General features: G+C 42.0%; 1 protein-coding gene across 7 annotated transcripts in view; it reads right to left on the bottom strand.

Moving 5' to 3' along the window:
* LOC103471261 (A disintegrin and metalloproteinase with thrombospondin motifs 2-like) overlaps positions 1-12015 on the bottom strand; it is a 128285-nt gene that overhangs the window by 13680 nt on the left and 102590 nt on the right. For 3 of the 7 annotated variants that reach the window (XM_017307183.1, XM_017307187.1, XM_017307185.1), the window contains 9 exons: positions 11290-11373; positions 9624-9780; positions 8698-8803; positions 8349-8492; positions 7736-7868; positions 6996-7028; positions 3893-4006; positions 3653-3798; positions 2722-2882 (listed from right to left, as the gene is read on the bottom strand). In XM_017307183.1, the coding sequence (XP_017162672.1) occupies positions 2722-2882; positions 3653-3798; positions 3893-4006; positions 6996-7028; positions 7736-7868; positions 8349-8492; positions 8698-8803; positions 9624-9780; positions 11290-11373 (1078 nt within the window). The other 4 variants (XM_017307184.1, XM_017307188.1, XM_008420140.2 and 1 more) reach the window with 3 other exon arrangements.

Raw genomic sequence — 12015 nt, 5'->3', positions numbered from 1 at the left:
GAGCACACACACACACACACACACACACACACACCCACACACACACACACACACACACACACACACACACACACACGCACACGCACACTCGCACCCCTTCTCAAGCATACACACACACATACACACACACACCCACACACACCAAGGCCTCTGGCCAGCAGCCAGAGACCTTGTCTTTTAGAGCTTTGACTCTAATGAACAGGTGGCAGACATGCAACTAATCTACCTCAGCTTGCTTCACAAATACTGGTATCCCTGGTAAAGACGTGTGAAAAGCCTTAAAATATCTCTTCAAATTTATCAGTCTTTTATTGCAGTAGCATACAGTAAGTTTACACAGAATTAATTACTTTGAGTACATTTACTCAGAGGGAAAATAAAGCTCGTATTCAAAAGTGATTATTTTAAACAAAATCAACTGCGGCAAAAGCATTGGTAAATGAACAGGTCGAGTCTTTTCACCAGGTCGGTGCATTAAGAGATTGCCATCTTTGTCTATTCCTGTTTGCTTAATCACTCTAAGAGTCCTTGGTCCTCTCTCATTCTCTATTGTCTTCAGCTCTCACCACAGGTTTTGTGGGTAATTTAAGTGTACATTTTGAAATTGTCAGGGAAAAATGCTGTTTGGTAAACCTTTCTGAGCTGATTTGTGTTTTGGTTCAATGTAGAGTAGAAAAACACAATGGTGGCTCACATTGTGGCGATTTATGATTTGTTCATTATTTTGTCAAGATTTCTACTTTGTATTCCGTGAATTCTCCAAATCCTTATCATTTATCAGTTTCTGAAGTTTGTTTGAATATTACGCAGTTAAAGTTTACATGTTTTTGAGTGCTGCGTCCTGCTCTCTAACTACGTTTTGGTTGCTTACCCTGCTACTTGAGAAATCTTCAGTTTTCTAGATGAGGTCACCCGATCCTTTTCAAAATGTCCTAATATTTTACTCTCAACAGGCCCAGAAACAGACCTACGGCATCGACAATCCTCCGCAATGCTTAACAAAAGGAGAAGAGGTCCTTCACCACATATTTAAAACATTGAATAGACGTTATGAAGAACTGGGTGACCCTGTGATAATCCCCCTCTTAGTAGAACTGTGCATTAGGAAAACATTTATTGTATGATTGTGTTAGTCCGTTGCAAACGTAGGCTTCAGACAGTATTTCAAACTGGTGAAATTAAAAACGTTTTATCGTAAGAATTTGGCTTCGTTAAAATAATTATATGTGGCTTTAGCTGGTGTATAGACAAAAAAAAAACATTTATAATTTCTCAATGACTGATACTTATCAGCACAGCATCTATTACTGGCATGTAGAGCCTGAACGCTTGGTGCAACACACAGTTTTTTTTTTTGTGATACAGATACTGCATACAGGTACATTGCTTTAATTACACGTTTCTCACAAATTATGAAGTCCTAATCCTTACTTAAGAAATAAGTATCGGTAGGAGGCTTTTTTCCCATGTATTTACAAGTTCTACCAATAGGTGTGTGAGCTCCTAATAAAGAATCCTCCACAGCCTGCTGACACCTAATCATGTTGTTCATGTGCATTCAGTGCAGTCAAAAAGAAACACTGCAGAGGCTCAGTCTGTATTTATAGCATCAGCATGATATACTATTCATAAATCAACCCGCTCACTCAGAGCCAGTCTGTTCTTCTCCCAGTAACATTTTCACATAATAATAATAACCATAACATTACAGTTTAGAGCAACAGAAGACCGTATCCTCAGTTTGTCAGGACCTGCTCGGAGATGCTCTGGGGGAGGGGTTGGAGGGGGGGGGGGGGGGCAGAAGGTGTTAAAGTGTTTTGCAAACATCGCTGTACGTTGGGAGACGTGTGATCTCCTCCGTGTGAGGACACAGAAAGCTTCAGACCCTCAAAATTAGCTGCCTGGCTAATACCTCATGTTTTCTCCTCTCGGGAGTAATTCACGGTACAGCTGTTGATACAAGGGAAATTCCCAAAAGGGGGAATAAAAACAATTTGTTAGACAAATATTATAGTTTCACATCTGCAGTTGACATTCTCACACTTATCATGGAAGTCAAAGATGATAGATCGTGAATGGAATCCAGTTTCACCTCCTTCAGAATCATTTTTTCCCTCACAAACTGGTTTGCACGTTCACACAAAGAGAGGTAATTTATGACGCTGAACGCTTTAGTGAGAAAAAAAGATATATGGCATTTAGAAGTAACAAGATTGAAGGAAAAACAATTTAGGAAGGTCATTTAGATAGGAAGTAGCAGTGCTTTGCTGTACAGTTGCCCTTTAGATGGATGATAATTTCACGTGTATTAAGATGGAAGTGACAATACAGCTCTTAGATAGGCTGGAGCTGACAATTTTATGCATGCAGCCATGTGTATTTTACTGTTTCTTCAATGAAAAGAGTTTCTGTGCATTAGATGGAGAGCTTAGGACTTGTTTGGTATTAGTGGGATTATTTAGGTATGGTAAATAAAACCTGGAGAAATCTGAGGATTAATGAGATTAAGATGTCTTTGGGTAGAGCAGGCAAAAACTCTCAAATCATTTCCAACTGTTAAAGATATGTCATATCTTTCAGGGGTCTGGTTGTGCCTTAAAGCTGATTTCCCATTAATCGAATAACACAACACCACATGTTCTAAATAGCATAACACACAGGTCCAGCAGAATCTAATCACTCCTGGTTTGCTGCTGTCAATCTGGTTCAGTATCTACTCACAATCTGGGTGTTCATAAGGCAGCCAGAGGTGCTTGTCGATGTACTCTGAGGCGTGGCACTGCTCCTCCCTGGGATCACTGTAAATGTCTTCACATTCATTGGTGTTGCACATCTGGAACTGGTAAGTTGCCCCTCTGCAGGGCCGGCCACCATTGGCCGGGCTGGGAAAAACAAGAGGCACAAGAAATGTTCTTGGCGTTTAAGTAGTAATTTGTTCTTTTGCTTTTTTAAAATTTTTTATTACACTTTAAACTAAAATGATCTCTTTAGCCCAGTGTTTCTCAGTTCCGGTCCTCAGGCTCTCCTGCTTTGCATGTTTTAGGAGTTTCTATTCTGCCGCACACCTGGTTTGAACCTGTGGGCGATTTAACAGGCCTCTGCACCACTTGAGGGCGGCACAGGAGGTCATGCAATCATTTGAATCAAGTGTTCTGTAACAGAGACGCATCTAAAGTCTGCAGGGCAAGGGGGGGCTGACGACTGGAACTGAGAAACATCCTGTAATGCTGCCTTAAAAATACACAGTGCTGGTCACATTTACAAGTACACCTGGGAATCGCATCCTAACTTTTAATTCTGCAGTAGGTGACTTTTATATATATATAATATATATAACATAATTCTTAAAACTGTGACCATGTCTTGACCTCCGTGTGGTCTTGCAGACAACTTGCAAAAATGCATTGCTCCTTGTTGGAAACAACCAATCAGAGGCAGGAGGAGGGCCTGTGTGAATTTAAAAGGAACTATGTGCGCTAACACTAGTTGGTTGTCAGTGACACTATAACATTTTTCTTGCGATCCAGTTGCATGTAATGATTTATTACTATTGCTATTGCAATAAATGATTACCTTATTTTAAGTCCGTTTACACACCTTCACCTCATGGCCGTGGTGGACACTAGACACACACTAGAAAATAACGTCATACCTGGGATTGTCACAGTTTCTGGTGCGAAACTGCACTCCTCCCCCACAGGTTCGTGAGCACTGGCCATACTCGCTCCATGATCCCCAGTTTCCATCTTGCTTCATGATATCAGGAGTCAACCAGATGCAATGACCTTTGAAGCAGTGCTGCCCAAGAGCACAGAGATATGCCTAATTTAGCAACTACATATGGTGCGTAAAATCTTTTACAATATGTTTTTTTGTAAAAATGTAGCAATACCTTTCCATTCCCACACATGGTGCCATCAATGGGTGGCCCCTTCTTGGTTTTGCAGAAGAACGGATTGTCTGGGTGACTGCACCACAGCTGCTTGCAGGGGTCAAACGTACGGTACTGTTTGGGAGCACAGAGGTTTCAGCATATAGTCAAAAACAGCAGATCAAAAATAAACATGTTGCTTAACAGGTCAATCAAAATGTAAACTGATGGGAAGTTTAACACTCAATAAAGTTGAGACGGGAGGAGAAATGCCACAACAGCAGCAAAGACAGAAACATACCAAACAATACCAACACTTAATCTATGCAGAGCCACTGCAGTTTACACTGGGACCCACTGAGGAACACACAGCAGTTCATGCAAATTCTGTTGACAGATACAGAGCCCTGCAAAAGTAATCCTACTTGTTTCGCATAATCGCACTTAACAATGACTAACATTAATACATTTTAATAGGATTGTAGGTGACAGACAAACACAAAGCAGCAGTAAATTGTGAAGTGGAAGGAAAATGATACTCAGCTTGTAAGTCCTTTTACAAACAAAATATTCTGATCAAAATATATTTGTACTCAGATCGTTTTACTAAGATAACCCTAAATGAAGTCCAATACAAATTCACCTGTGTGCAATTTAATTTGTATACAAATACAATTCTCTTAAAGCATCAGAGGTTTTTGGAAGAGAAGCTGCTTGTTCTCTACAAACAGCTTCACATAGACCAGAGAAAATTAACTAGATCAGAAATAAAATTGTGAAAAACTGTAAAGTTCATAAAATCATATTTCAAACTCCAGTTAGAGTGAGACTTCACAGTGGAAAAGCAGCTTTTTGATACCCAGCCTGTTTGGTTCTACCCCAGTTTGGAGCGTCTCCATTACGATCTGCTCCTCACTGTTACGGGTGTGATTATAGTTAGGAGCGTGGGCAAGCCAGTAGTGTGCAGGAGCTGCAGTCAATGCTCCAATGATGTTTTCAGCGACACTCAGCAATGGAGAACCTGGTGGTTGTAGTTTTTATGGAGCCAACTAAACCAGATATTTCATTTTGTCTTCTAGAAATTCATTTGTGGAGCAAACGTAACGAAAACCATTCAGATCCAGAGTTTCACACATAGCTGCAGCTCAGACGAAACGTCGACCGGAGCTGCACAGTTCCTCGCTTCGTCATTGTTGCCCACTCCTCAGAAAGACTTGCTGCTTTGCATGGCTGCAAAATCACTGTCATTCTGCTCCGAAATGCATGACGCATGTGTTCCTGGCGCTGCTCGTGATTAAACTCATAATTACGCCAGACCACACTGTGCAGCTCTTTGATAGCAGACGGCATGACTGCCGGTCCACAGTGCTGGTTGAGAGGTTGTTTGGAGTTTGCAGTGACGTACATCACAGGCCAATCGATGAACGCAGTCTGTTTTCGATCAAATTACTTGCATGCATTACCCTTCTTAGAGCGGCCAGTACTACTCCCGAATTAGGTACAAAAAAAAAAAAACGGACAAGAGCTGTGCTGAGCCATGAATCTGGTCAGGATGGACCGAAGCAGAACTGGTTGAAGCCACTCTAGTGGAGAAGCGGGCTCTACAGAGTGGAGTCCAGTCCTACATCTGAACAAAACGGCAAACCCCTCAACGCACCGCAGTTCCCCTAAACGTACAGGCCAGGTAAATAAAGCTATTATCACCGAGATACTCAGGGTAATGTTAGAGGAGCTGCAGAGACCCACAGCTCAGGTAGGAGAATCTGTTTACAGGGCAAATTTTAGTTGTGGGCTCCAGAAGACAGACATAGTCGATAAAAGCCACACTGAGTCCAATGAGTAGCTTACCCCTGCAGGGGACACCGAATTCAGGTGGAAGAACATAATTTAGTCAGAGGACACCGACACTGAACATTCTGACCTTCATGCAAACCATTCTTTGAAGAAAAACTAAGTGCATATAAACCTGATCACTGGGTTCACTGTGCAACAGAACAAAGACCCACATAGCTGCAACTGTCTGGATCAGTGTATTCAGTGTTGGAATCTGATTGTGAAACTGTGGCAAAAGTAGTCTATTCAAACGTTCTCCTGTTTTGCAAAAAAAAAAGCATGAAAAAAATGGGCCATAATCCCAGCTTCTCTTTTCCAAAAACTGATGAAAAAATGACCAAAAGCGTCTGCAGCTATAATTGAACCAAAAGGTGATTCGTACAAGTTAGAGAGGGCTTAATAAAAATCTACATCAAACATGGTATATGTATATAATTTTCCTTCCACTTCACATTGACATTTTGCGTTGATCTGTCACACGAATCACGCAGCATGGTGTGCCTGTAACAATTTTAGAACTTCAGGGGTTATACATACTTTTGCAAAGCACTGTAAGGAGGGTCAGAGGGCAGAGTGTTTCAAGACAAAAGGTGAGATATCTGTGACTAATGAGATGTCTCTCGACATGGCTTGAGAAGCAAATTCAGCAAATTCCCCTCCTTGTCTAAAATGAATCAAAGTGCCATCAAACAAACCAGCCTGCCCTCCTCTCTCCTCTCCCCAGAACCTCCCACCTACCATGACCCTGAGGGACTTCTACAGGTCAGGAGTTGACTTACAAACATCGGCTCAGACTGCGGTAGGTAATCGTCAGCTGTATATAGACTGGAGGATCCTAAAATACGGGGGGGGAAGGGGAAACAGGGCCTCTGTTCTAGCTGAGCCCTTTCCCCCAAGGATGGGGAAGACTTCTCTCCAACCTTTTCCACTCGTTTACAGTCATAAAAGTGCCAATATAATGAGTCTCTTCCTACCAGAGGTGCAGTGATTTACCACCCATACGCAGAAAAGGACTCCAGGTACAGTGCTGGACGTAGCCATAAGGGCCACACAAATGAATTGCAGGTGTCCCGTTGTTTTGAAGGATTTTGTAGTGGCTTTCTCTTAAAGCACAAGCATTTTAGAATCCTGCAGACCAAATCCTGACAAAACTGAGACGCAGAGTACAATCAAAACGGAAATGAGGGAGCAACATTACATACACATGACTTTGGGGAACAAAAAGAACGAGAAAACCTAACAAAACAAAATGACACGTCCACACGTCCTCCTGGAGGTGGGGTGGCCTTACCTGCGATCCTGTCTGGCCCACCTTTTGTAGCTGAGGGGAATGAGTTTGACAAGAGAATAGAGGGTAATCTAGCAACGTGTGCAAGCCCCTGAGCAAACCCTTAGTCAAGAAACAGCTTTGCAACAGTGTGCCACAGTGGCTTCACAGTCACAGAAAAAAGATGATGCTGACTGTAAAGGAAGTACAAGATGCCAGAAAAGATGCTGCAGCTTGATGAAACTTCTCTACAAAATGTCTTGTCTTTACAAAATGTTTATTTCTAGCAGGCTCATGTAAAGGCACTGTGGTATCAAGGCAACTGAGAGGCTATATAAAGAAACTTCTTTTCTTTTTGTAATTAAATTAATGACATTAAAAAGTAATAGCTAACAAAACCAATTACCTGCTTTTAAGCAAGATGTCAATCCCACCAGAGGCCGGGAGAAGAAACAGAGGACATCAGAAAAATGTCAATGGCTACGCAAGTCACTTATTTTGGTCAAAGGTCGTACACTAGCAGACAACACTGGGCTCAGTTAAGAAGCCCAACTCTTAAAATTTGAGAAAATTCTTCAATAATTCAAGCTATTTTACAAACCACAGTGGAAAAAAAAATCACTTTCAAACTATGTCTGTTGAGGCTTAACATTTACCTGTCGCTTGTGCTTAGAAGCTAAAGCAACGCTAAGCTTTGACTGAAGATGCGCTCAGCGTGATGATGAATGAAAGTTAAGCGTTGGCAGACTGCGGGGGTCTCTTACCGCGGTGCACATGGTGTAACCCACACCGAAGTCAAAACGACACTGTTCATTCATGGAGTAGTGCAAACCAGGAAGCTGAGGCAGCGACGGCCAGTTGTGGTCAAACGGGTCGTCCCGGAGACAGTCGTAGGAACTGAAGGGGAAGTGAAAAACCTTTCATTTTCTTTCCTTACCTGTAATGTTCCTACATTTCCTGGTACCTCTGGTATAAATGCACAAGAAAAGCTAACTTTTTTTTTTTTACATTTTTATTGTTGCGGCATGTACTAAAAATTTGTCAAACTGAATATTTTGCTCAGATTTGCTGATTTATCTGATTTAAAAACTGTATCTGACTAGGACAGATACGATTTCGTGCCCTGTTCACACTAATATGAATATTTTATGAAAACAGACACATTCTGCTCTTGACAATAGGCAAAATAATATCTTGGTGAGAAAACCTAAGATCTTTAAACACTTTTTGTGGCGTATGTCTTGTTTGAGCTGGACATGTCAAATCTCATAGCAGCTGCATGTAAAAAGCAACAACACTTGAGATCAGAGCTGACCATAGGAGTCTACATGTAAAGACTCCTGCATATACTGATATGTTCTGGTGCTCATGTCTCACTGAAGGTAGCGTCCGAGCTCCTGCATGCTACATCTGGACCACTGGAAGCGGTGGAAGGCAGCTTGCACCAGAGGAGCCATGATGCTGCCCATGGGCACCTCGTCTCCACAGCGGTTCCCCTGGCCATCGTGCTCCATCCCAAGCCTACGGATGAAGAGAAGAAGAACAAGAGTGGTGGTGGAGAGGACAAAGAGCAATAGAGACAGAGCGGGAATGTGTGGAAGGAGTAGATCAAGGAGCAACAGAGGGAGGATTCAATCATCACATACTGACCACTTGAACAAAACCGTGATGAATTAGTAAGCGACTGCTTTGCTCTCTGGTCTACTTTGTTACTGGTGACACTTACACGTGCCCGGTTTCATGGGCCACCACAAAGGCAGAAGAGAAACCGTCCTCGTGGTTCAAAGTGCAGCTCCTCACCGGGTGGCACATCCCCGTCACCGGAGCATAACCTGAACAACAACCAGCGGGAGAGAAGTAATGTTTGAGATTTACAGACTTACTGCTGCAGCACTGCCGAAACATAATCATAGACAAAATGATAAAATGCTATATTAGCTAGGTTTAATCCTCATTTAGGAATAAATATGTGTTTTTTTTTATTATTTGGTCAAGTAGATTTCCTTTATCAAATCAAAAACACATACCTCTTTAAATTTTGCTTTATTAACAACAGAGCAGCTCTACTCATCTTAAGATTACTTTACACACACACACACACAAGGACTCCGTTTACTCTTCTTGTTACTCTTTTAGCTGTTTGGTTTGTCAGGATTTTATTTCAGGGGCATCACATTTTGGATGTATGGTTCTGGAAAAAGGCGCTGTCGAAGTGCAAGCCACAAACATTTACGTTCATGTGTCTAATCTTAATTCCAAGACGTTGGCTTCTCTCTTTGCAAATGCCAGTCTTCAGCTTCCTGTGTGTGTGTGTCCTGCACTCTCTTTAATTGTGGAGCTGTGGCTGCCTCTTCTCTGTATATTGATTTTCTGCTGCTGAAGGCTGCGCCCAAGGGCAGCTGAAGGGCTTCTGGTTAGCTAGGCCACTGGCTTTAGAGGCCTCTCCCCTGGGCCTGGCTGTTAGCTTGTGCTCTTCTGCATAGAAAACCATCAACCACTAAAGCCACAGTGCACCTTGCAAATTATATGAGGCAAAGGAAGGAGGGTGCACACTTCTCTATGTGTCTACAATCTTTTTTGTTAAAAGTGTGAAGACGCAGCAAGAGTATAATGCACAACAGTGTTGAGTGTGTTCATCGTGTCCTTTAATACCCTGCATGCCCGTGGGCCCAAATTCTTGGCGTGTCAGGAAAATGGCATGATCATGATACTCGGCGTCCCCCGTGTCTTGCTTCTGCTGCAGAAAGGCCCAGCGACACACGTTCTCCAGACTCTGAGATGGGTTCCCAAGTTCAATCAGGCTCATGGACTGAAACGCAGAGCAACACGAAAGAAGTGCAGGGATTATTTAAAAAACAAAACAAAAAAAAACAAAAAACAAGGACATCCCTGTTTTAGTTTATGTATGTACAGCAATTTATTTCACCCTGTAGGGGGCAGTGTCACTGTGTACTTTTCTTTTTTTAATCATTTTTTTGATCTTAGAAGATCTCACAAACTGCTGGAGCATTTCTTCCACTTCATCACACAGAGAAACACACAGTCTCAAAGAGATGCTCGAAAGCAGCACTCTGTTAATGAGTTTTACAAAAATATCTGATTAAACAAAAACCCTAACTAGACTCCTTTAGAGCTATATTTCCTTATCTAATATGTTCCCTCTGTGATCTTCATTTCTCTGTCTGTTATCAAGGTATCTCTTCATATCTCTTTGTATTTGCCTCTTTTTTATTTTTTGCTCAGTGTTTGAACACATGCCTAAGGTGCAGTTGGTTCACAAAAGGAATGCAACATGAGCGAGACATATGGCCTGCCTCTGCACACTTGATGGAGTGCTAAGTATGCACTCGGCTCAGCCCTCATTTAGACGGCGTAGCCTGTACGTGTGCACCGTTTCCAAGTTGCTTACGTGTGTTTGAGTGCATTTTTTTCATGATGCCAAAAAAAATGTGTTTCTGCAACGGTGCGATGGGTGCAAATGTAGCGCAGTGACTGCATGTGAGCAAAGTGTGGGTGTGTGAGAGTGGCTGCATTCAGGGTCACACAGTCAATCTGCAGGCTGTCTGGGTGCAGCTCTGTTGCTGTGGTAATTGGGAATGATGGACAGCCAAAGCTTTGGGTGAAGCTGCATAGGGGCTGGCCCTGAATGACCAATGCATTGTAACCTGTGTGTGTGTTGTTTCTGACTTCTGCTGGGGCTGTAAGGGCAGCTCCACCAATAAAATCACATGTGCTATTCAGTGGGTGATCCCGTCATTTCTGCCATTCAGCATCCTGCCACGCTTCTCAGCACAGGCATGCAGATAAAGTTACAGTGAGGAAGAAAGGGATGCTGCCCCTTATTGCCCTTCTCTTTATGAATGATGGAGAGCTGTCATTGATTATTTACCTTTGTCTAGACTGGAGGTGATTCTGTGCGGCAACCTGCTAGGAAGAACAGCGATTGCATAACGGCCAGAGTTTCTGTGTGCTTTGGTGGTGAACTGTGAAGGCGTGCGACTTGGAAAAACTCCCCTGAGATGCTGCATGCTTTTAGTTCCTCTTTTGCTCAGTCCACTGGAATAACAAGCTCTGGGCATCAGTCTGTGTGTGTGTGTGTTTCCTGATGACTGGATGTGTGTGTTGTATATTTGTTTATAAGTTTGCTTTAGCTACTTAAAGGACGAGTAGCAAAATCCCTGTGTCACGGATAATGCTGACATAGAAACAAAAAGACAAACAGGGCGAGCCCAAATCCTGTTGTTCTAAAGTGTAAGCGCTTCAGGAACTGCGGTTCAGCTGTTTTCTCAGCAGGACTTCGAATCCTGTCAGGTCTCACCTTGCCATAGCCCAGCATGATTATCCGCACCAGCACCACATTGATTTTTGCTCCCAAAGAATCGTCATGGTAGATTTCGTTCACCTGGAGCCACAAAAAGCAAACACAAAAGGCAAAAGCTGTTAAATGAGATGCACGAGTAGATAAAACGTTGGGAAAGCGTTTTCTGTCCAGAAGTTGTGTAAGACTAACTGGATTGACACTGTTTGTTCAGATGAAACTCAGATTGAGCTTTGCAGCCACRCAATCCTCTGGCATGGTTAGGTATAAAAAACACAGAGAGTGGACCCCACAGGATCAAATGTTTCTAAGCTCAAAGTTAAGTGTGACACAACTGGGGTTTTAACTTAATACATTCACAAAAAATAAACAAAAATGGTGGTACGTTTTGATCATTTGATGTGGTTTGCATTTTAGGTGACATTATATAACAACAGTTGTTTGGTCAAAAATACATTTGAAGTTTTCTTTGTATTTTCATGAAAATCAACACACTTTGAGTCATATCTAAGCTCAGCTTCACATTTGTAAATTAGTTTAACCAGACTGAAAAAAATATTATGTCACTAACTTTTCTGACTTTATGGCCTTCTTAATTACCTCTTAAATATCTTTATTTCTAAATATTGTCAATTTTACAACCTTTAGATTAATATGCTGCTATTAAAATCAGGTGAAAAATAAGGATGTCTTTAATAACAAAAAAAATATATAAATATATATATA

This window comes from Poecilia reticulata, linkage group LG10 (assembly GCF_000633615.1).
Source record: "Poecilia reticulata strain Guanapo linkage group LG10, Guppy_female_1.0+MT, whole genome shotgun sequence".
NCBI lineage: Eukaryota > Metazoa > Chordata > Actinopteri > Cyprinodontiformes > Poeciliidae > Poecilia > Poecilia reticulata.
Note: the sequence above shows the minus strand (reverse complement) of the source record. Positions and strands in the feature narration are given on the sequence as shown.